The sequence below is a fragment of the Somniosus microcephalus genome, chromosome 3 (genome assembly GCF_052327205.1).
Source record: "Somniosus microcephalus isolate GS21.2 chromosome 3, FLI_Smic_1.0, whole genome shotgun sequence".
Taxonomy (NCBI): Eukaryota; Metazoa; Chordata; class Chondrichthyes; order Squaliformes; family Somniosidae; genus Somniosus; species Somniosus microcephalus.
This window is the reverse complement of record NC_140989.1, coordinates 58,324,170-58,348,713: the sequence shown is the minus strand read 5'-3', so window position 1 is coordinate 58,348,713 and position 24,544 is coordinate 58,324,170. Positions and strand designations below refer to the sequence as shown.

The following is a 24,544-nucleotide window of genomic DNA, read 5'->3' as shown; positions in this document are numbered from 1 at the left end:
AAATAGTAGATGCATTGCTGGTCATCTTCCAGAACTCGATAGACTCTGGAACAGTACCCATGGATTGGAGGGTAGCTAATGTTACCCCACTATTCAAAAAAGGTGGCAGAGAAAAAGCGGGGAATTATAGACCGGTAAGCCTGACATCGGCAGTGGGGAAAATGCTAGAGTCCATTATAAAAGATGTAATAGCAGAGCACTTGGAAAGCAGTGACAGGATCGAACAAAGTCAACATGGATTTACAAAAGGTAAATCATGCTTGACTAATCTACCGGAATTTTTTGAGGATGTAACTGGTAAAATAGATAAGGGAGAACCAGTGGATGTGGTGTATTTGGACTTTCAGAAGGCTTTCGATAAGGTCCCGCATAAGAGATTAGCGTGCAAAATTAAGGCACATGGGATTGGGGGCAAGGTATTGACTTGGATAGAGAACTGGTTGGCGGACAGAAAGCAAAGAGTTGGAATAAACGGGTCGTTTTCCGAGTGACAGGCAGTGACTACTGGGGTACCGCAAGGATCGGTCCTGGGACCCCAGCTGTTCACATTATATATTAATGATCTGGACGAGGGAATTGGATGTAATATCTCCAAATTTGCAGATGACACAAAGCTGGGTGGGAGGGTATGCTGTGAGGAGGATGTCATGAAACTCCAGTACGATTTGGACAGGTTAGGTGATTGGGCAGAAACATGGCAAATGCACTGTAATGTGGATAAATGTGAGGTTATCCACTTTGGTGGCAAAAACAGGAAGGCAGATTATTATTTGAATGGCAATAGATTGGGAGAAGGGGAAGTGCAAAGAGACCTGGGTGTTCTTGTGCACCAGTCGCTGAAGGTAAACATGCAGGTGCAGCAGGCGATTAAGAAGGCAAATGGTATGTTGGCCTTCGTTGCGAGAGGGTTCGAGTACAGGAACAAGGATGTCTTGTTGCAGTTGTACAGGGCCTTGGTGAGACCACACCTTGAGTATTGTGTGCAGTTTTGGTCACCTTACCCGAGGAAGGACGTTCTTGCCATGGAAGGAGTGCAGCGAAGATTCACCAGGCTGATACCTGGGATGGCAGGAATCAAATCAAAATCAAAATCAAATCAACTTTTATTGTCATTGTTAGTGCACAGTGCAGTACAACGAAATGTAGGCTTGCGGCTCCCGAGAGTGTACATTTAGATTAAGACATTTAAACATTCAACATACATTTGGCTTGTAATACACCAACATAAACATAACCATAATAAAGTGCATTGGCAGATGTGCAGGCTTTAGAGTTTATTTGTGGAGTTCAGTAGGATGACAGCCCTGGGAAAGAAGCTGTTCCTAAATCTGGTCGTACGGGTGCGAATGCATCTGTAGCGTCTCCCAGATGGCAGGAGGGCGAACAGACTGTGGCTGGGGTGGGTAGGGTCTTTGATGATGGACCGTGACCTCCGTAAACAGCGTTTCTGGTATATGTGCTCTATGGTCGGTAGTCGGGTGCCGGTAATGCATTGGGCAGTTTTCGGGGGAGAGCAGCAGCGGAGGAGGAGCCCGGCTTAAAAACCGGCGCGAAGACAGAGGCCCGACCAATTCGGGGGAGAGCAGCAGCGGAGGAGGAGCCCGGCTTAAAAACTGGCGCGAAGACAGAGGCCCGACCAGTTCGGGGGAGAGCAGCAGCGGAGGAGGAGCCCGGCTTAAAAACCGGCGCAAAGACAGAGGCCCGACCAGTTCGGGGGAGAGCAGCAGCAGAGGAGGAGCCCGGCTTAAAAACCGGCGCGAAGACAGAGGCCCGACCAGTTCGGGGGAGAGCAGCAGCGGAGGAGGAGCCCGGCTTAAAAACCGGCGCGAAGACAGAGGCATACCAACTCAGCAGCAAGGAGAGAGGTAAAAAGTAATCAGTGTGTGACGTCACCAGGGAGCAGGTAAGTGATTGGTTGGTGAGTATTTCTCTTTTTTAAACTTTAACTCTGTAGTTTATAGTTACTAGGGTCTTTTCTGGTGTAGCAGGGACTGTAGGTAGACTATACAAGCGCCTTAGAGATATCTTTAATTGGTGTTAGTGAATTTAATTTAAATTAATTAAAGGGAAGGTCATGCCAGGAGAGCCCAGCCCCGTGATGTGCTCCTCTTGCTCTATGTGGGAATTCAGGGACACTGCCCCTGATGACCACGTGTGCAGGAAATGCATCCATCTGCAGCTACTAGCAGACCGCATTGAGGCGCTGGAGCTGTGGGTGGATGGGTTGTTGAGCATTCACGATGCTGAGAGGGTCGTGGATAGCACGTTTAGTGAGTTGGTCACACCGCAGGGAAGGGCTGCAAATGAAGATAGGAAATGGGTGACCACCAGGCGGTGCAATAGAAGCAGGCAGGTAGTGCAGGAGACCCCTGTGACCATTCCCCTCTCAAACAAGTATACCGCTTTGGATACTGTTGAGGGGGATGACTCACCAGGGGAAGGCAGCAGCAGCCAACTTCCTGGCACTGGGGGTGCTCCTGCTGCCCAGGAAGGGGGGAAAAAGAGTGGGAGAGCAATAGTGGTAGGGGATTCTATAGTAAGGGGAACAGATAGGCGTTTCTGTGGCCGTAGACGTGAATCCAGGATGGTTTGTTGCCTCCCTGGTGCCAGGGTCAAGGATATCACTGAGCGGCTGCAGGGCATTCTGGAGGGGGAGGGTGAACAGCCAGAGGTCGTGGTCCACATTGGTACCAACGACATAGGTAAAAAGAGGGATGAGGTCCTGCAGCAAGAATTTAGGGAGCTAGGTGAAGGATTAAAGAGCAGGACCTCAAAGGTTGTAATCTCTGGATTACTCCTGGTGCCACGTGCTAGTGGGTATAGGAATAGGAAGATAGAACAGATGAATGCGTGGCTAAAGGGATGGTGCAGGGGGGAGGGCTTTAGTTTCCTGGATCACTGGGTCTGCTTCTGGGAAAGGTGGGACTTGTACAAGTCGGACGGTTTACACCTGAACCAGAGGGGAACCAATATCCTTGCGGGGAGGTTTGCTAGCACTGCTGGGGGGGGTTTAAACTAACTTGGCAGGGGGATTGGGTACAGAGTGGAGCTATAGTAGGGGGTGATTTACAGCCAAATACAGAGGAAAAAACAAGTCAGCTGGGAAGGCAGAGCAAATATGTGAAGGCAAAAGGGAATATGGCAGGGCTGGAAGGCATATATTTTAATGCAAGGAGTCTTGCAAATAAGGTGGATGAACTGAAGTTGTTGTTGAACACATGGGAGTACGATATTGTTGCTATCACGGAGACATGGTTGAGGGAGGGTCAGGACTGGCAACTCAATATTCCGGGGTATAGAATCTTCAGGCGAGACAGAGGGGGGTGTAAAAGGGGAGGGGGTGTTGCAATATTAATTAAGGAGTCAATTACTGCTGTAAGGAGGGACGATATATTAGCGGGTTCCTCTAATGAGGCCATATGGGTAGAACTTAAAAACAAAAAGGGGGCAAGCACTTTGCTGGGAGTGTACTATAGGCCCCCAAACAGTCAGGGGGAGATAGAGGAACAGATATGTAGGCAAATCTCAGAGAAGTGCAAAAATAATAGGGTAATAATAGTGGGGGATTTCAACTTCCCCAATATAAATTGGGATAGTCAGAGTGTGAAAGGCTTAGAGGGTGCAGAATTCTTAAAGTGCATCCAGGAGAGCTTTTTGAGCCAACATGTAGAAAGTCCTACAAGAGAGGGGGCGGTACTGGACCTAATTCTGGGGAATGTAGCCGGGCAAGTGGTGGAAGTATCAGTAGGAGAGCATTTTGGCGACAGTGACCATAATTCGGTGAGATTTAAGGTGGTCATGGAAAAAGACAAAGACGGCCCGGAAATAAGGGTTCTAAATTGGGGGAAGGCCGATTTTAATATGATAAGGCAGGATCTGGCCAAAGTGGACTGGGAGCAGCTACTTATAGGAAAATCCACATCAAAACAGTGGGAGACTTTCAGAAGGGAAATAGAGAGAGTACAACGCCAACATGTTCCTGTAAAGGTCAAGGGTGGGACCAACAAGCAAAGGGAACCTTGGATGACAAGGGATATACAAAAATGCATTAGAAATAAAAGGGGGGCTTTTGGCAGTTACAAAAGACTAAAGACGGAAGAAGCCCTAGAGGAGTATAAAAAGTGCAGGGGCATACTTAAAAAAGAAATTAGGAGGGCAAGGAGGGGCCATGAAATAACACTGGCGAGCAAAATAAAGGAAAATCCTAAGATGTTTTATAAGTATATTAAGGGCAAGAGGATAACCAGGGAAAGGGTAGGGCCCATTAGGGACCAAAGTGGCAATCTGTGTGTAGAGCCAGATGATGTAGGCGGGGTTTTAAATGAATTTTTTGCATCTGTGTTCACTATGGAGAAAGACGATGCAGACATAGAAATCGGGCAAGGGGACTGTGACATACTTGAACATATTAGCATCGAGAGGGAGGAGGTGCTAGCGGTTTTAGCAGGCCAAAAAGTGGACAAATCCCCAGGCCCAGACAAGATGTATCCCAGGCTGCTGTGGGAGGCAAAGGAGGAGATTGCAGGGGCTCTGACACAAATTTTCAGAACCTCTCTGGCCACAGGGGATGTACCAGAGGACTGGAGAACAGCTAATGTAGTACCATTATACAAGAAGGGTAGCAGGGATAAACCAGGGAATTACAGGCCAGTGAGCCTAACATCTGTGGTAGGGAAATTATTGGAAAAAATTCTGAGGGACAAAATTAGTCTCCACTTGGAGAGGCAAGGATTAATCGGGGATAGTCAGCATGGCTTTGTCAAGGGTAAATCATGTCTGACCAATCTGATTGAATTTTTCGAGGGGGTGACTAGGGGGGTGGATGAGGGAAATGCTGTGGATGTGGTTTACATGGACTTCAGTAAAGCTTTTGACAAAGTCCCACATAGGAGACTGGTCAAGAATGTAAGAGCCCATGGGATCCAGGGTGCCTTGGAGCGTTGGATCCTAAACTGGCTGAGTGGCAGGAGGCAGAGGGTGATGGTCGAAGGTTGCTTTTGTGACTGGAAGCCTGTGTCCAGTGGGGTACCTCAGGGATCGGCGCTGGGTCCCTTGTTGTTTGTGATCTACATAAATGATTTGGATGAGAATGTAAAAGGTATGATCAGTAAGTTCGCAGATGACACGAAAATTGGTGGGGTGGTAAATTGCGAGGAGGAAAGCCTCAGGCTACAGGACGATATAAACGGGTTGGTCAGATGGGCGGAAAAGTGGCAAATGGAATTTAACCCTGAAAAGTGCGAGGTGATGCATTTTGGACGGACAAATAAGGCAAGGGAATACAAAATGAGTGGTAGGACCCCAGGAAGTACAGAGGGTCAGAGGGACCTTGGTGTACATGTACATAGATCCCTGAAGGCAGCGGAACAGGTAGATAAGGTGGTTAAAAAGGCATATGGGATACTTGCCTTCATTAGCCGAGGCATAGAATATAAGAGCAGGGAGGTTATGATGGAGCTGTACAAAACGCTGGTGAGGCCACAGCTGGAGTACTGTGTGCAGTTCTGGTCGCCTCACTATAGGAAGGATGTGATTGCTTTGGAGAGGGTGCAGAGAAGATTCACCAGGATGTTACCTGGGATGGAGCGCCTCAGCTATGAAGAAAGACTAAACAGGCTGGGGTTGTTTTCCTTGGAGCAAAGAAGGCTGAGGGGGGACCTGATTGAGGTGTACAAAATGATGAGGGGCATAGATAGGGTAGACAAAGAGGAACTTTTCCCCTTAGTAGGGGGGTCAGTAACAAGGGGGCATAGATTCAGTGTAAGGGGCAGGAGATTTAGAGGGGATTTGAGGAGGAACTTTTTCACCCAGAGGGTGGTTGGAATGTGGAACTCAATGCCTAAAAGGGTGGTAGAGGCAGGAACCCTCACAACATTCAAGAAGCATTTGGATGAGCACTTGAAATGCCATTGCATACAAGGCTATGGACCAAATGCTGGAAAATGGGATTAGACTGGACAGGGATGGATGGGCGGTGCAGACACGATGGGCCGAAGGGCCTCTTTCTGTGCTGTAAAACTCTATGGCCTAGAAATTCAGTTCTGATGCTATTGCGGCGCTAAAGTCGGGCGCTCGTCAAATTTAGCGCCCGCCGGAAAGTGCAGGCGAGCTCGCCGAAATTCAGTAGATTTGGCCAACTTTTTGGCCGAGCGCTGCACAAGGCGTTGGAACCCTGTGTTCAGGCGCTAATCCGGCGATGCAGCCTAATAACGCCGATTCCGGGCGCAGCGCAGGTGCGATCATGTGGTGAGTGTCAGCAGACACCCTGACGCCGGCCAGCTCTTAAAGGGGGAAGGGTCAACTTTGACTGCAGCCACGCCCTGCATGCTGTAGCCCTGCAACTAGGCCTCAGGAGTGGTTGTGTGGCATATCAACGCCTGGAGGACATGGAGAGGGCCCGTGAAAGAGCCGAACGCTTCTCTGAGCATGCGCTGGGTGTGCTCCTTCATGGGGTGCACAAAAGAAGGCGGGTCGTTTGCCCGGCTAGTGGCAGGAAGGCTCCCAGGAGCCAGTTCAGGGAGGCCTGGACCAAAATTGCCCGGAGGGTCTCCTCCAGCTCAGATGTTCCCAGGAGTGCGGACCAGTGCCGCAAGAAATACAACGACCTATGTCGGCTGGTCAAGGTGAGTACCCTTTCCAATGTCCCCCTCATCCTTGCATGTGCACCTCCCATTAGGGCCAAAGGGACATCCAAGGTCTAATGGCCAGCCCTGCTGCCGCTGCAATGGCACTTGCATGTTAATCAAGAGCTCTTTCTGCACTTACCACACTGTGCAAGCTATTCCACCATGGGAGGCCTCACACAGAGCTACAGGGCACCACACTGTGCAAGCTATTCCACCATGGCAGGCCTCACACACAGCTACAGGGCACCACACTGTACTTAGACGCCCTCCTTTCTCTTGCAGGCCAAGCTGGCGAGGAACGCCAGGAGCCTCCGTGTCACTGGTGGAGGCCCTCGCGAGTTCCAGGAGCTGACGCCTCTGGAAGAGAGGGTGGCCCGACTGCTGCGGCACCCGGTGATTGGGCCTGTGGTGATCGGCGACGCCGACCCTATACTGGAGCCCACTGGTAAGGACAGGACCGGCTGCACCTCTATCCTTGCCCTCGCGCATCAGATCTACATCCTTCCCCAGTGGCCGATAAATGCGCATAATGCACCAGTGCGGCCTCCCTCGCTGTCGGCCTGTCCTCACTCTAAAGCTACACTTGTGCCTTCCTGCTTTCAGCTGGTGAGGAGGAGGTGCTCCCTGAAGCCCACACAGCCAGGCCCTCGGAGGAGGAGGACGTGGAGGAGCAGCAGGAAGGCGCCACCTCGGGGGAACCCTCCTCCGCTCCAGGACATGCCAATGAAGGGGATACGTCTGGCGTGCCGGAGAGCCAGGGGGAGGCGAGCCCCGAACCTGGTCCCAGTGGCATGGACGCCCGCGGCAAGGCTCCGGCGGCACGCGACCCTTCTGCCCAGAGGGGGGAGGCGGTGGAGGGGAGGGCAGAACCTGGTGTCAGTGGCGTGGCCGCACGCGGCAGCGCTCCGGCGGCACGCCAGCCTTCTGGCCAGAGGGTGGAGGCGCCCTCCAGTCCGGACTCGGACGTCGCCCAGGAGGTGCGCCTCCTGGACGAGATGTCGGCGGCGTCGGAGCGCCGCCACGTGGAAATCATGGAGGTGCTGGCACAGATGCCTCAGGCCATCGAAAGCCTCTCTCAAAGTGTGGTGGCTTTCGGCCAAGCCCAGGCCAGGGGCCTCGAGGTTTTCGCTGCAGCGCACGCCAGGGGGGTGGAGCTCCTTGTGGCAGCGCATGAGAGGGGGGTCGAGCAGCTCGATGCAGCGCAGCACGCCAGTCGCCAGCTGAGAGGTGCTGTCCAGACAATGGGACTGCAGATGCGGGGACATGCCGGCGCAGTTGGGGCACTGACTTCTGCGACCCTCGCACTGGCGGGGAGGCGTCGCCAGGCCAGGCGCCGCCCTGCTGCCGCACACCGGTCTGGCCACCCACAGTTTGGCGCGCTTGCTCCCCGGCCAGGCCGCCCGAGTGCACGTGTGTCTGGCGACCAGCGCGCGCCTGGCATCACCCACCTTGTACCCATTGGTGCAGGCGAGCCTGCCACTCCCCCAGCCACGGTGCAAGGAGCTCCTGCAGCCACTGAAGAGGGCCACCCACAGCTGCAGCAGCCACCAGCCGGCCCCTCCCGGGCCCGCCCTCGTGTAGGCCGACCCCCAAGGGCATCTGGCGAGACGCCTTGTCGCCCTGAGGATCCTTCCCCCAGCCTCGGCACAGCCTCACGGCCCAGCTTGAGGCGCAGCAGCAGGACGGGCCGGGGCAAAAGACGCCTGTCCACACACTCGCCCTCTCGCCACACCCAATAGAGTGTGTTCACCGAGGGTTTGGGTGATGCGGGGGCTTCTGTTCTGGGGGGCATTATGTGTTTTTGTTTTATGGGGGTCTTTGTGTTGTTGGGGGGGCTTGTTTTTGTTAGGCCAGTGACGAGGCCATTTGGATGCTGATGTTATGTTAGTCCTCCCCAGGTTTTGGGAGTGACAGAAGTTTGTTACTGTTTTTTGGGGGTCTTCTCTGTTTTGCTCTTCCATGTGGGAAGGGCCCTGAGGTTTTCAAATAAAGATGTTTATTTATTCACCATGTGCAGGTGTCATGTTTCAAGTGGTTGTTGGGTTAACCGGCTGAGGGCTTGCGAAGCGGCTGCGTTCAGTGGGCCAGGCCATTCCCTGACAGGGGGCCTAGAAGTGTCGAGCAATAAGCCCCCGGCGGACGGCCCTTGGACCTTGTCGCTCCCTCCTGGCCTGGTGCTGCTCCTCCTCAGGGTCCTCCTGCTCGTCCTCCTGAGGTGGTGGCCCAATGTCAGGTGGCAGTGCCTGAGTCCTGCGGATAGCCAGGTTGTGGAGCATGCAGCAGACCACGACGAACTGGGAGACTCTATCCAGCGAATACTGAAGAGACCCGCCCGAACGATCCAGGCAACGGAACCGTTGCTTGAGGACGCCTATCGTTTGCTCTATTAGGTTCCTTGTGGCTTGATGGCTTTCGTTGTATGCCAGCTCCGCTGGGGTCCTGGGCGCGCGGAGCGGGGTCATGAGCCATGTGCACAAAGGGTGCCCTTGTCCCTGAGAAGCCATCCCCTTGGTTGAGGCTGTGCCTGGAACATGTCAGCCACAGTAGTCTGTCGCAGGATAAAGGCATCGTGGATGCTTCCTGGGAAGCGGGCATTGACAGCTAGGATGCGCTGCCTGTGGTCACACACCAGCTGCACATTTAGGGAATGGTAGCCCTTCCGGTTGCGGTCTTGCTCGGCATTGCGGATAGGTGGCCGCATAGCCACATGCGTGCAGTCAATGGCGCCCTGCACCATGGGGAAGGCTGCGATCCTGGCAAATCCGAATGCACGCTGCTCCTGCTTGTGTTGGGTCATGGGGAAGGAGATGAATTGGTGGCTCCTCGCGAAAAGTGCTTCGGTGACCTGTCGGATGCAGCGATGCGCGGCGAACTGGGAGATGGTCGCGATGTCCCCAGCAGCGGCTTGGAAGGAGCCGCTTGCATAAAAGCGGAGAGCCACCGTGACCTTCACTTCCACCGAGAGAGACGCCCTGGACATGAGCTGTGGCTGCAAATCTGCATGAAGCCGCTGGCAGATCTCTTCAACCACCTCCCTTCTGAAGCGCAGCCTCTTAACACAATGCGCCGCAGTCATGGTGAGATATGAGACCTGCTCCCGGTATTGCCTGACTGGGTAAGGCCTACGTTGGCGACGCCTAATGGCCCCTCTGCGTCTAGCCATGCCTGGGCCTGTCTCAAAGCGTATGCCAGCCCTTCGCACAAAATGTCGCAACTGAGGGTTGGCCCCCCATGCAGCCCCCATTACAAAGTTCCAACCAGCAAAATCACAAGGATGCAAATGTCAAAGCACTGGCTAGAAGCCAAAAAGACCTCTCCTATGGTGTCCGAAATCAGTAATCTCTGTGCCTTGCTCTCTGTGCAGAAATCCAAACCAGTCAAGTCATTGCAGCGAAATGGCTAGCTTTTATGGGTGAGTGGATGTGCCCTTTAATTAGCGCTCCCCGAATCCCACAGGGCCTCTGTTGAGTTCCATTTCACAGTTCTTAGTAGCGCCACGCCAACATCGGCCGGGCGCCACTGAATTTCCGGTTTGGGGCGCACAAACGGCGTTGCACGACGGAATGACGTCATAAGATGCGCGCGCAGCTGACCGGGCGCTAACACTTTGCGCCGGCGCTAAAGCCCAGCTGAATTTCGGCGTAGGCGCAGATCCGGCGGTGCCCGGGCGCTAAGTGGATAGCGCCGGAAATCTGGCGCTAACGTCTGGCGCAAACAGCTGAATTTCTAGGCCTATGACTCTATGACTACCCGCTGCAGGGCTTTCCGGTCATAGTAGCTACAGCTGCCATACCATACTGTGATACAGTTTGTCAGGATGCTCTCGATTGTGCAGCGGTAAAAGTTAGAGAGGATCAGGGGTGACAGGTTACATCCCTTCAGCCTCCTTAGGAAATAAAGGCGCTGCTGGGCCTTCTTCACCAGAGAGGAGGTATTGAGGGACCAGGAGAGGTCTTCCGTGATGTGGACTCCGAGAAACTTAAAGCTGTCCACCCTTTCCACCACAGCCCCATTGATGTGGATGGGGGCGTGACTTCCGCCTTTAGACTTCCTGAAGTCCACAATGATTTCTTTGGTTTTCTTGATGTTAAGGGCCAGGTTGTTATCAGCGCAGCACTTCACGAGATGCTGGACCTCCTCCCTGTAGGCTGACTCATCGTTGTTGGTGATCTGGCCTACTACCGTGGTATCATCCGCAAACTTGATGATGGTGTTGGAACCATGAACAGCCACACAGTCGTGGGTGAAGAGGGAGTAGAGGAGGGGGCTCAGCACACATCCTTGTGGGGCCCCCGTGTTCAGGGTCAGCGGGGGTGGGGGGGGGGGGGGGGGGGGGCGGGGGAGGTGTGGTTACCTAATTTGACAGACTGGGGTCTGTTTGTTAGGAAGTCCAGGGTCCAGTTGCAGAGGGAAGTGTTCAGGCCAAGAGTTTGGAGTTTGGTGGCCAGCTTGTTGGGGACGATAGTGTTGAATGCTGAGCTGTAGTCTATGAACAGCATTCTGATGTAGGTCTCCTTACCATCTAAGTGATTCAGTGCCGAGTGCAGAGCAGTTGTGATTGCATCCTCCGTTGATCTGTTTGCACGATAGGCAAACTGGTGTTGGTCAAGAGAGGCGGGAACACTGGCTTTGATGTGAGCCAGGACCAGTCTCTCGAAACACTTCATTATGATGGGTGTGAGTGCGACAGGTCGATAGTCGTTCAGGCACGTCACAGCCGTTTGTTTTGGCACAGGAATAATGGTGGCGGTCTTGAAGCATGTAGGGACTACTGCCTGGGCCAATGACAGATTGAAGATGGCGGTGAAGACATCAGCACACTCCTCGAGTACCCGTCCAGGGATGCTATCCAGTCCAGCAGCCTTTCGTGTGTTCACTCCGCGTCGAACATCCCTTACGTCGGAGGTCGACAGAGTGAGCACCTGGTCTTCCGGGGGTGGCAAGGCTTTGGTAGCCGGCTCCGTTGTCCCTGTCGAAGCGAGCGTAGAAGTTGTTAAGCTCCTCCGGAAGGGAGGCATCACTAACCAGGGGGCTGGTGTTTTTTCCCTTGTAGTCAGTGATGGACTGGATGCCTTGCCACATGCACCGGGGGTCCGAGTTGTTGTGGAAATGATCCTCTATCCGCAGTGTCTGTTTCCTCTTGGCAGTCCTGATACCCTTTTTTAGGTTGGTCCTAGCTGCACTGTAAGCCGCCGCGTCGCCAGATTTAAATGCTGCGTCGCGTGCTTTCAACAGTGAGCGGACCTCTCCGTTCATCCAGGGTTTCTGGTTGGGGTATGTCCTGATATTTTTATGGGTCGTGACGACCTCGACGCAGCTGTTAATGTAGAATAGCACTGTGGATGCGTATTCCTCGATGTTATTACGGGCAAACATGCCCCAATCAGTGCGTTCGAAGCAATCCTGAAGCTCCGATACTGCCCCCTCTGGCCATACTTTCACTGCTCTCACTGATGTTCTCCCTCTTTTGATGAGCGGTTTGTATGCCGGGGCTAGAAACAGGGAGAGGTGGTCAGACTTCCCAAGGTGGGGGCAGGGAATGGCCTTATAAGCGTCTACAATGCTCGTGTAGACTTGATTTAGTGTGTTCTCCCCTCGTGGGGCAGGAAACATTCTGGTGGAATTTCGGTAGTACAGTTTTTAGGTTTATGTGATTGAAGTCCCCCACGACGATAAAAGCTCCGTCTGGGTGCGCAGTTTGTTGTTCGCTGATGGCCCTGTAGAGGTCCTTCAGTGCTAGTTTGGCATTAGCGTGTGGTGGGATGTAGACCGCAGTGATGATAACAGCCGTGAATTCCCGAGGCAGGTAGAAGGGTCTGCACCTTACCATGAGGAATTGCAAATCAAGCCGAGCAGGATCTATCGATTATGTCCGTGTTAGTACACCAGGCATTGTTAGTGTAAATGCACAAACCGCCTCCCTTGCTCTTACCGGAGTCTGCAGTTCTGTCGGCGCGGAAGACCGTGCGTCCTTCTAGTTGGATGGTGGTGTCAGGGATGCCGTTGTTCAACCAGGTCTCCGTGAAGATCATGGCGCAGCATTCCTTTGTCCTTTTCTGTGTGGAGAGATCAAGTTTGATCTCATCCATTTTGTTTTCTAGTGACCTGACGTTGGCCAGGAAAATACTTGGGAGGGAGGGTTTGTGTGGGGCCCTCTTCAGCCTGTTTTGGATACCGGCCCTCTTACCCCGCTTCTGCTTGCGTTCCCTGCGCGGTCTGCGCCAATTTCCGGCTGGGGAAGGACGCCACACTGGTCCCGGGGGTCGGGCGATGTCGGGAGGCAGATCGATGTCGCCGAGTGTGAGGCGCACGCAGTCAGCCCCGATGTCTAGGAGCGTCTGCTGGCTGTACGGTAGGTCTGCCCTCAATTCCCGTATCAGCAGAGTCCAGAAGAGACTCAGGAGGGTGAAAACACTCAGTCTCAGGAGAGACAAAGCCGCTGCATCCGCCATTTAAAAAAAAAAAAAATTTTTTTTGACGTATGAAGAGAGATTGTGTCGATTGGGCTTATACTCACTGGAGTTTGGAAGATTGAGAGGGGATCTCATCGAAACCTATAAAATTCTGTCAGGCCTGGACAGACTAGATGCAGGAAGGATGTTTCTGATGGTCGGGGAGTCCAGAACCAGGGGTCATAGTCTAAGGATAAGAGGTAGGACATTTAGGACTGAAATGAGGAGGAATTTCTTCACCCAGAGAGTGGTGAACCTGTGGAATTCTCTGCCACAGAGGGCGGTGGAGGCCAGTTCATTAAATATATTCAAGAAAGAGTTGGATATATTTCTTAAGGCTAAAGGGATCAAGGGATATGGGGAGAAAGCAGGGACAGGGTACTGAATTTGGATGATCAGCCATGATCTCATTGAATGGCGGAGCAGGCTCGAAGGGCCGAATGGCCTACTCCTGCTCCTATCTTCTATGTTTCTATGTTTCTATGTGCCACACTGGGCGCAGCATTAACCAACTGAATCATTAGGCAAAAGAAAAGAAAAAACTGCAGATATTGGAAATCTGCAATGAAAATGTAAAATGCTGGAAATATACAGTAGCTTCATTAGTATCTGCAAAGCGAAGAGAACGGTTCACGTTTTGGGTTCTGACAAAGGGTCTACACCTGGAACATTGGCTTGTCTCTTCTCTTTACAGACCTGCTGTATATTTGCAGTATTTTCTGCTTCTGTATCAGGGGGATTAAGTATGATTGTTCAGACAAAACAAAAAAATTACAAAAGATTCAACCCATGCTTCTTTTAATCGCATCACTTTTTTTGAAATAAAAACATAAGAAATAGGAGCAGGAGTAGGCCATTCGGCCCTTCGAGCCTGCTCCGCCATTCAATGAGATCATGGCTGATCTTCTGCCTCAACTCCATTCACCGGCCCTATCGCCATATCCCTTGATGCCCTTACTAGTCAGAAATCTATCGATTTCTGTTTTGAATATACCCAATGACTGAGCCTCTGGGGTAGAGAATTCCAAAGATTCACCACCCTCTGTGTGAAGAAATTTCTTCTCATCTCAGTCCTGAATGGCCTTCCCTTTATCCCAGGAATCAATCTTGTGAACCTTCGTTGCACTCCCTCTATGGCATTTACCTAATCTCTAATTTTGCCAGAAACGAGAAACATTTTGTCAACAGCCTGCTGCCAAGTTAGTGATACAAACGAATTTCGGGAAAAAAAAAGATTTATCTTTTTAAATAATCAGTACAGGTTTTATTAAATGCATTTGTGGAAAGGGCTAAACGTTTAAAAAAGGACAAATCAACTGGGCAGCAGTAGAGGCAAAAGGCTGGTGCAGCAATCAGCCAGTGCTCCCAATTCTGATCACTGTCCAGTGACTCCTATTAGAAAGTGTGAGAGTATTGGTGAGCTCAGAATCAGGCTCAGCTGTAATGGCCCCCCCCAGTTAAATCGCCTGCCATTAGAATATACAGCAGGTCTGTTAACATCTGTAAAGAGGAGAGACAGGCCAATGTTCCAGATCAGAACCCAAAACATTAGCCTGTCTCTTTTTGCAGATACCAACAAAGCTGCTGTATATTTCCAGCATTTACATTTTCATTTCAGATTTCCAACAGCCTGAGTGTCAGCTGTGGCTCAGTTCGTACCATCCTCACCTCTGAGTCAAGGCCGACACTCCAGTGCACCGTCGGAGGTGCTGTCTTTCGGATGAGACGTTAAACCGAGGCCCCGTCTGCTCTCTCAGGTGGACATAAAAGATCCCATGGCACTATTTCGAAGAGGTGCAGGGGAGTTAGCCCCAGTGTCCTGGCCAATATTTATCCCTCAACCAACATCACTAAAACAGATTATCTCGTCATTATCACATTGCTGTTTGTGGGACCTTGCCGTGTACAAATTGGCTGCCATGTTGCCTACATTACAATAGTGATTACACTTCAAAAAGTACTTCATTGGCTGTGAAGCACTTTGGGACGTCCGGTGGTCGTGAAAGGCGCTATATAAATGCAAGTCTTTCTTTCTTTCATTACTCACCAACTAGGCATGCATGCAAAAGAATGGACAACGTACCAGAGAACTACCAGCACCTGTGGAACTGTACCCCAGCGTGAGTCAGCTCCTCCAGGACAGCAGCGGGGAAAAGAGAAGGAAGTTGGAAAAGTATTTTTTTCTAAAATTAGTTAAAAATGAATTACAGAGCACTGCAGCTTTAATTGCCACTCAAAAGACAACACTATGACCTGCAATCTGTGATGCGACTGGATAGGTTCTAACCAGCCTGTATGTCAAGAAGAGACGAGACGAGACTCATGACAAAGGATAGAAACATAGAAGATAGAAGCAGGAGTAGGCCATTCGGCCCCTTGAGCCTGCTCCGCCATTCAATGAGATCATGGCTGATCATCCAAACTCAGTACCCTGTCCCTGCCTTGGGATTCAAATTCAAATGCATAGCACATGTGGAAAAAGTGCTAGTAGGTGAGCACTTTGGTGATAGTGACCATAATATGGTAAGATTTAAGGTGGTCATGGAAAAGGACAGGGATGGGCCGGAAATAAAGGTTCTAAATTGGGGGAAGGCCGATTTTAATAGGATAAGGCAGGATTCTGGCCAAAATGGACTGGGATCAGCTACTTGTAGGAAAATCCACATCGGAGCAATGGGAGGCTTTCAGAAGGGAGATTGAGATCATACAATGGCAACATGTTCCCGTAAAGGTCAAGAGTGGTTCCAAAAACCACAGGGAACCTTGGATGTCAGGGGATATACGTGAATGGATTAGGAAAAAAAGGAGGGCTTTTGGTAGATACAAAAGGCTAAAGACGGAGGAAGCCCTAGAGGAGTACAAAAAGTGCAGGGGGATACTTAAAAAAGAAATTAGGAGATCAAGGAGGGGCCATGAAATAACACTGGCGAGCAAAATAAAGGAAAATCCTAAGATGTTCTATAAGTATATTAAGGGTAAGAGGATAACTAGGGAAAAAATAGGGCCCATTAGGGACAAAAGTGGCAATCTGTGTGTGGAGCCGGAAGATGTAGGAGGGGTTCTAAATGAATTTTTTGCATCTGTTTTCACTATGGAGAAGGACGATGTAGACATAGAAATAGGGCGGGGGGACCGTGATATGCTCGAACATATTAACATCGAGAGGGAGGAGGTATTGGCGGTTTTAGCTGGCCTAAAAATGGATAAATCCCCAGGCCCGGATGAAATGTATCCCAGGCTGCTGTGTAAGGCAAAGGAAGAGATTGCGGGGGCTCTAACACATATATTCAGGACCTCTCTGGCCACAGGGGATGTGCCAGAGGACTGGAGAACCGCTAATGTAGTACCATTATTCAAGAAGGGTAGTAGGGAAAAACCGGGGAACTACAGGCCAGTGAGCCTAACATCAGTGGTAGGAAAATTATTGGAAAAAATTCTGAGGGACAAAATTTGTCTCCACTTGGAGAGGCAAGGATTAATCAGGGATAGTCAGCATGGCTTTGTCAAGGGAAGATCATGTCTGACTAATTTGATTGAATTTTTGAGGGGGTGACTAGGTGTGTGGATGAGGGTAACGCAGTGGATGTGGTATACATGGATTTCAGTAAGGCCTTCGATAAAGTCCCGCACAGGAGACTGGTCAAGAAGGTAAGAGCCCATGGAATCCAGGGTGCCTTGGCACATTGGATACAAAACTGGCTTAGTGGCAGAAGGCAGAGGGTGATGGTCGAAGGTTGTTTTTGTGACTGGAAGCCTGTGGCCAGTGGGGTACCACAGGGATCGGTGCTGGGTCCCTTGCTGTTTGTGGTCTACATTAATGACTTGGATATGAATGTAAAAGGTATGATCAGTAAGTTCGCGGATGATACAAAAATTGGTAGGGTGGTAAATAGCGAGGTGGGTAGCCTCAGTCTGCAGGACGATATAGATGGGTTGGTCAGATGGGCGGAACAGTGGCAAATGGAATTTAACCCGGAAAAGTGCGAGGTGATGCACTTTGGGGGGACTAACAAGGCAAGGGAATACACAATGAATGGAAAGACCCTAGGCAAGATGGAGGGTCAGAGGGATCTGGGTGTGCAAGTACACAGATCGCTGAAGGCGGCGGAACAGGTGAATAAGGTGGTAAAAAAGGCATATGGGATACTTGCCTTCATTAGCCGAGGCATTGAATATAAGAGCAAGGAGGTTATGATGGAGCTGTATAAAACACTGGTTAGGCCACAGCTGGAATACTGTGTGCAGTTCTGGTCGCCACACTACAGGAAGGATGTGATCGCGTTAGAGAGGGTGCAGAGGAGGTTCACCAGGATGTTACCAGGGCTGGAGCGCTTCAGCTATGAAGAGAGACTGGGCAGGTTGGGTTTGTTTTCCTTGGAGCTGAGGAGGCTGAGGGGGGACATGATTGAGGTGTACAAAATTATGAGGGGCATAGATAGGATGGATGCTGAGGAGCTTTTTCCCTTAGTAGAGGGGTCGATAACTAGGGGGCATAGATTCAAGGTAAAGGGCGGGAGGTTTAGAGGGGATTTGAGAAAGAACTTTTTCACCCAGAGGGTGGTTGGAGTCTGGAACTCACTGCCTGAAAGGGTTGTGGAGGCAGAAACCCTCACAACATTTAAGAAGCATTTGGATGTGCACTTGAAATGCCATAGCATACAAGGCTACGGGCCAAATGCTGGAATATGGGATTAGATTAGACAGGGCTTGATGGCCGGCGCGGACACGATGGGCCGAAGGGCCTCTATCCGTGCTGTATTACTCTATGACTCTATGAGGTCCACGTCTTTTACTGAACAGTTCAGTAGAGAGCTGTTGGTCAGAGACATTTTCCATCCTCCCTCCCACCCCACAAGAAAAAAAGTCTGGTGTTCTACTTCTCAAAAGTAACATTTGCTTTATACAACGTAACCCGAACTCTTCACAATTTGGTTAAGTATTACTGGGAAATACCCCTCATAACCTGTCGCGAGGTTTTAATCATTCATACATCCTATATCAGACAGAAACAAGGGCACAGCTTCAGCTTTTTTCCAATAAATGTGGTAATTTTAGTTGAGGATGAAAAGTTGACAAAGATTAAAAACATCTTAAGAGCAAAATGTATATAAATAAGTGGATTACAAAAAAGGTGGTGACCTCTTCTCTTATATGCCAGCTGCGGCCCACGAAAGGTCTCCACAAACATACAGGCTCTAGTTTCACTACCAACTACACAAATACAATAGCACAAACGCAATGTATTTTGGAGCACAACCTGCCCCATTACAAAATAAGTTAAATACATAGAGGTTACAACACAGAAACAGGCCATGCGGCCCAACCAGTCCATGTCAGCATTTACCCAAGTGAGCAATTGGATCTGATTACATTTATCCACCTTGCTCCCATATCCCTTTGCCTTCATCCACCTAGCCAACACAATCTTGAAGGTCAACATAGTTTCGGCCTCAACCACTAACCCTGGAAGTGAATTCATAACACTATGTGAAGACATTTCTCCTGCCTTCTGTTATAAATCTCTTGCATTTAATCTTACAAGTATGCTTTTTGTTCTTGACCCCTTAACTACTGGAAACAGTTTGTTACTATTTACCCTGACCCATCCTTTCATAATTTTAAACACTACTATTACATCATCCTGTAATCTGCATCGTTCTAACAAAAAAAGACAATTTTTCAAGTCTTTCTTCATACCAGGCAACATCCTAGTGAATCTGTGCTGTACCCTCTCTGACTCAATACCCTTTCTATAGTGCACACAGTACTCTAACTGAGGTCTTAAGGTTTTATATAGGCTCATTATTATCTCTTGGCTTCTTTATTCTATACCTCTTGAGATTAAACTTCGAATTCTATTAGCATTTTTCACAGCCTTATCAAGCGGAGGTGCAACCTTTAATGTCCTGTGAACCTGTATCCCCAAGTCCATCTGTTCTTCTATAGCACAGAGCCTACTTCCATGCAGAGTAATAATTACTGCTGTTACTTTTTTTAAACTAAATTGCATCACCTCAGATTTTTGTCTGTTTTTGCCAGTCACAGTAACCTTGTCTGCCCAGTATTTAGCACCCAGAGAAGCCATGTTATTAGTAACTCGGATCGTGAAAAGCAATTTCTCCTGGAGTCAGTTGGCACAAAATGTGATACACATGAAACATGCTGAGATTTTTTTTTTTAACCGCTAACTGTATCAGACACGGTGCCGCACAGGAAATTGATCCATGAAATTATAAGGTACAGAATGGGGAGAGGACGAGCTTCTGGAGTGTATCAGGATTTGGTTCAGTCATACAAAGCAAAGCGTAGCTGAATCAGAAAGTAAAATGATGAGCAGCCAGCCTCAGGGATTCGAGTTGGGGCTATTGTCGTTTACTTTGCACATATATAAAATGCAAGTCTTTCTTTGTTTCTTATCAATGATTTGGAATTGAGGATATAAACAAAGCAGATACAAAAAGGGAGAAAAAAAGGAGGGTGGACTGGAAATTACAGGGGACAGCAAACCCCTGGTAGTTGGACAGCAAACAGGTTGTTAACAGGCAGAAAATAGGATTATCCCCTTTTTGCCCTCACAAGTGCGGGCTTCCCGAAGGCTCCGAAACCTGCCAGGTCAGCGAGGCGAGTACTGGGTCTGCGGGGGTCGGGGTGCAAAAGTGTGCTGTGATGGTAAGTGATGGGTGCAAGTGTGGAGACGTGAGTATCTGAGGTAAGTGCAAAGTGTTAGTAAAAGCGTACGCATCTTTGTTTCTTCCCGCAGGCTTCAGTCGGTGTGTATGCAGAGAGTCTCAGAACTCCGTGTTGGAGATGACAGATGGCCGTTGCATTCTCCAATGCAACAACCATCTCATTTCTGCAAAAGAAAGAAGTTTGATGAGGTCTTGAATTCAAGACCTCATGAAACTACAGAGAATGTCAGTGTTTGACAGCTTCACAGAGCTGTCAAATGATGACAATTCATCTGTCAAAAGTTTTTGACAGATGAAACGTCATACGTTGACGTTCTCTGCAACCGGCTTTCCCGTAATTGGCCTGCTAAGCCGCTGGGCGGGCTTAACAAGGTTAATCAAGGGAAAATAGCATGGGTTGGCCAGAAGTTGATGGAGGCAGGACTAAAACCCGAAAAGTGGGAGTCCCGCCTCCAAAAGCTCCCCATTGAGAAATCATCTCTACAGATGCTGCCTGACCTGTAGCTTTTTATTTCAGATTTATTTAATTAACTGAATTTAAATTCCCCAGCTGCCGTAGTGGGATTTGAACTCCCGTCTCCAGATCATTAGTCCAGGTCTCTGGATTACTAGTCCAGTAACATAACCACTATGCTACCATACCCTATGAAATAATTCAATAACAAGGACAATTCAGAGTACATTGTTAATAAATTCCACTCTTAAAATATAATCCAAAATGGCAGTCTACAACTCTTGTCTCTTTGCTACCTGTGGAATGGTGGTGTGATCATCCTGGCACTTGGCTAATGGTATGGCAAGTGAGATCAATTCCTTCATCGTCAGTTTCAGAAGACCCAAGTTGGAGCCCTTGGGTTCAGAAGACACCAAGGCCTGCAGAGGGAGAAAAATAAAATGTATGATCAATTTTAAAGACCCCTCTTATCCTTATACCCTTGAATTGGATGTTTTTTTCCTCAAGTTATATTTGATTTAACTAGGTTTAGTTTCCCCGTACCATTTTGTTCTCCCTCCTCAATCTGCACATACATTTATCTGCCTATAAAAAAGGTAGAAAAATAAGCTGCAGACTCCTCTACATTTACCAAAGCAAAATGTAACTTTATGAAACAGCCTGAAATTAATGCCTCATCACAACACAGCATCCTTAAAGAGTGAATAATCAATTCCTCCCACATTCCTTAGAGGGACCACTTCCCACCTTGTCCTGCTGAGAACTGCAAACATGTAATTGTTGGTTTTGTGTTTGAACCCGAGCCAAAGCAGAATTGAAAAGAAAATATCATTACAGGAAACTTTCGATTAACCGGCCCCTAAATAACCAGAACGCTCTATCCACCGGCAAAATTCAGGAGTCAGTTCAGGTAACTTTTTTTACTTTTAGTTACTTTTTTAAAATTGATTTGTTGCTGTGCAAGGGTGTAGCTGAAGCTGTTGCTAAGCTACAGAGACGCTTGCAACTTGTGCCGATTGTTTTGAAGCTGTAGGGTTTGTTGCTCTATACGGAGCTCTGAGCTCCGTATCTTTTACTATAGCGTTCGGTTATCCGGAATTGTTGATGAACCGGCACCACGTCAGTCCCGTCCGTGCCGGATACCAGAAAGTTTCCTGTACTAGGACGAAGGGTCATCGACCTGAAATGTTAACTCTGTTTCTCTCTCTACAGATGCTGCCTGACCTGTTGAGTATTTCCAGCATTTTCTGTTTTTATTTCAGATTTCCAGCATCCGCAGTATTTTGCTTTTGTATCATTACTCGGGCTGTTGCTCTATTACCATCTACATTTTCATAACATGTTACATAAATTTATACTGCTCTAAGTGAATTTAACAAAACTTAGAGGTTAGCTATTTTGTCCCTATTGTATTACTTTACAATAAAATGATTTCCGATCCTCACACCTCCAATGATAAGGAGTGGTCTCTCCGTGCACCTCAACAACAGAAATCCTGCACTGACTCATAGAAGGCAACAGATGATAAGCTGTGAATAAAAGCATTAACCTTAACCAACGAACCCCGCCACTCCCATACCTGAATGTAAAATGGGATTCCAGCGCTGCGTCGAGTGGCACACAGTTTGGAAGCAGGGACACTGGATTTAATTTCCTGTAGAACTTCTTCTAGCCACCTCTGAGGTAATTTCTGCAGATCCCTATTATTACAACTAGAAATAGGGAAAAAGGCAACAGCTTTAACACATTCAGTTTTGGTTGCTTTTAGTGACCTCTACCACCAAGAAGGACAAGGACAACAAGTCGTCCGATTCATCTGGAAATGCAAGCTCACTCATATTCATCATGTACTTTGATGAAAAATAACTAGGTCAACCAAAATACAGCAATTATTTGCCTGCAGTTAAAAGGGTTATTTGGACAGCGAAGTGCAGGTCCAGTGACGTATGTTTTCTGTCATCTGCCATCCCCTTGGGGATTTGTCAACATTTTACTTTTAAATCATGTCTAAACTTGTTGGTACCCATTTATTTGATGTAGAGGAAACAGTAAAGGCTGTATAAAAAATGATATTCTTTCACATTACATACTGCCTTATCTCAAACTGGTATGTGTACCGAGTGGAGTTCTATTAGGTGAACCTTGGATACCACTGTCAGAGTTAATGTTCTTCATAGAATATTGAAAAAAGTCTGAGGAACCACATAAAAGGCACTTCATAGCATAAGCAAATATTTGAGATTTATTGTATATGTCTTTCAGGTGGTTACCAGCTGAAAGCCCTGTTGCTCCGGTTTGCTGTGCTCCAGTTATGCTTACTTTGCATGCACAAGAATATCTTTACTTTGCCTACTGTTGTTGTTTTTTTTTTGGGGGGCAGAAGCCATCTGTGCTCCAGCAGGTACAGCTACCAGCTGCACCCAGGGCATTATCTTTTATCACTCCTCCACCAAGCTTCATACTTACCATAACCATGCCAGCCCAGACTCCTTCAAGCTCTCTAAATGATGTTAAAGATACCTTAAACCATACACAGCCCTACTGAAAAGCAGTTGGACAGTCAGTAGTCAGGCATGCAAGTCATTTGCTTCAACAGCCCAAGGTTGCTCCGCAATAGTTGCTCATTTCTGCCACCAACTTGAAGGTTCCCAGCTTGGGATGATGCCTTGCAAGTAGGAAGGCAGAGTGCATCGTTATGCATACAGGACCAAGAGATGAAGAATAAGATCAAGCAACTTTCAACAGTTATTAAAATTGTGCAGCCTGTCCTTGCTACCAACCGGACACCAGTTGTGTTACAATTCCTAAGTGAGGAAATTCTATATTCCCTGGCTGATCCTTCACAGTTAGGAAGAGTGTATGTGACTTCCCTCCCAGATGAGGCAGTCTTTTGGAAATGCTTTCTTTTTTGGGGGGTGGGGGGCAGCAGATGACAATTCCACATTTTTCCAGCGACAGCTGCAGCCATCACAGCACAGACTGAAATCCCTTCTCAATGTGAGCAGTGACCATTATACATTATGTCATTAAGCAGCAGGAAGCAGGACTGAATCTAGGCATCAATTAGCCTTTAGTACCAGAAAGATTCTTCATGCATATATTCTTGGCAGGCCTTATGAACCATGTATTTAAAAAATAGTAACCAAAACCCTGATGGGTGGGGCAAAATCCTGATCATGCAGCCCCATCTGAGTTCTTTCAACTTCACAAAAGTCCAGGGTGATTATTAGAAATTAATCGCGAAGAACATGAATGATAGCCCACGACTGTGGTTGTTTGACAATCAAATGTCTTTATTCAGACCAACGAGGAACTAACGCAAATCATTAAAGCTCTTTCTCGTAGGCAGGAAGTAAAAAAAATAGTATCTGTGCAGAACCACCCTGTCAAAAACCACACTGTGGCTGCGAGCCTCTAACTAAACAATGCTGGATCACACAAAACATTTTATCCAGAACTAATTTGCAGCATAGTAGCTTTAGCAGTACCCTTTCTCCCTTGGGGAAAAAAATCATGGGCCCAAAGTCAAGCCTCAGACATCTTCTATGCCAGTTTTTGGTCTGGCCAGAGGATGAAATGCTCATCTGAAATAGTTCATTGTCGAGACCCCTATCCTGCCCTGCAAACGTTTCTATCCTTTGATATATAGCAGTACAATGTCACACAGAGGCAGAAAGGCAGAGATATTAAAAGGAAAAAATGTTTTAATAAATATTTCATGAAAATGTACGCGTTCTGTAATACTTGGGGGGGGGGGTGGGTGGGAGGCTAGGGAAGAAAGAGAATGGGAATACGAATTTACAGGAATACTGATTCAATAAACAAAAGTATTGAGTAAAACCAAGAAAGATCGACATTGACAGTCTTCTCATGCTTCTTACTGTGGTTGAAATCTGAGAAAAAACACAATACTGAATGGCGCAGACGGCTGATAAAAGCTCTCCTCTGTTACCTTGTGCTTTTATCAGTTCCAAATCCCTCCACAAAACCAGTGGCACTACACACATCCATTAGATCATCCTGAATGCACACAGTACCGATCTAAAAATGTTAAATTACATTCTAGGGTGGTCAAATTCATACAGCAAGTTCATTTAGTGGCATTACTAACCAGCTGCAGCATTCACAATTTCCCACACCACAAGTTCCTGATTTTGGCTAGATGGTTGGGGAAAGAAACAGGGTGGAGGTCAAGCATCTTGCCAAAGAAAGGGAAGGGAAATTACTGTAGATCTGTATGCAATGCACAGGAGACATTAAACGGGAGAAAGAGAGAAAACAATTTAGCTATACAAAATAAATTTCAAGATTAGATTCCAGGCA

At 48.5% G+C, this 24,544-nt stretch overlaps 1 protein-coding gene across 1 annotated transcript in view; it reads right to left on the bottom strand.

Moving 5' to 3' along the window:
- The window catches only part of thada (THADA armadillo repeat containing), a 502,870-nt gene that overhangs the window by 377,793 nt on the left and 100,533 nt on the right, over positions 1 to 24,544 (bottom strand). Inside the window, exons 22-23 of the mRNA XM_085980649.1 lie at positions 21,801 to 21,933; positions 20,518 to 20,640 (exon numbers count right to left, since the gene is read on the bottom strand). Coding sequence (XP_085836775.1) covers positions 20,518 to 20,640; positions 21,801 to 21,933 — 256 coding nt within the window. The remainder of the gene's footprint in view (positions 1 to 20,517; positions 20,641 to 21,800; positions 21,934 to 24,544) is intronic.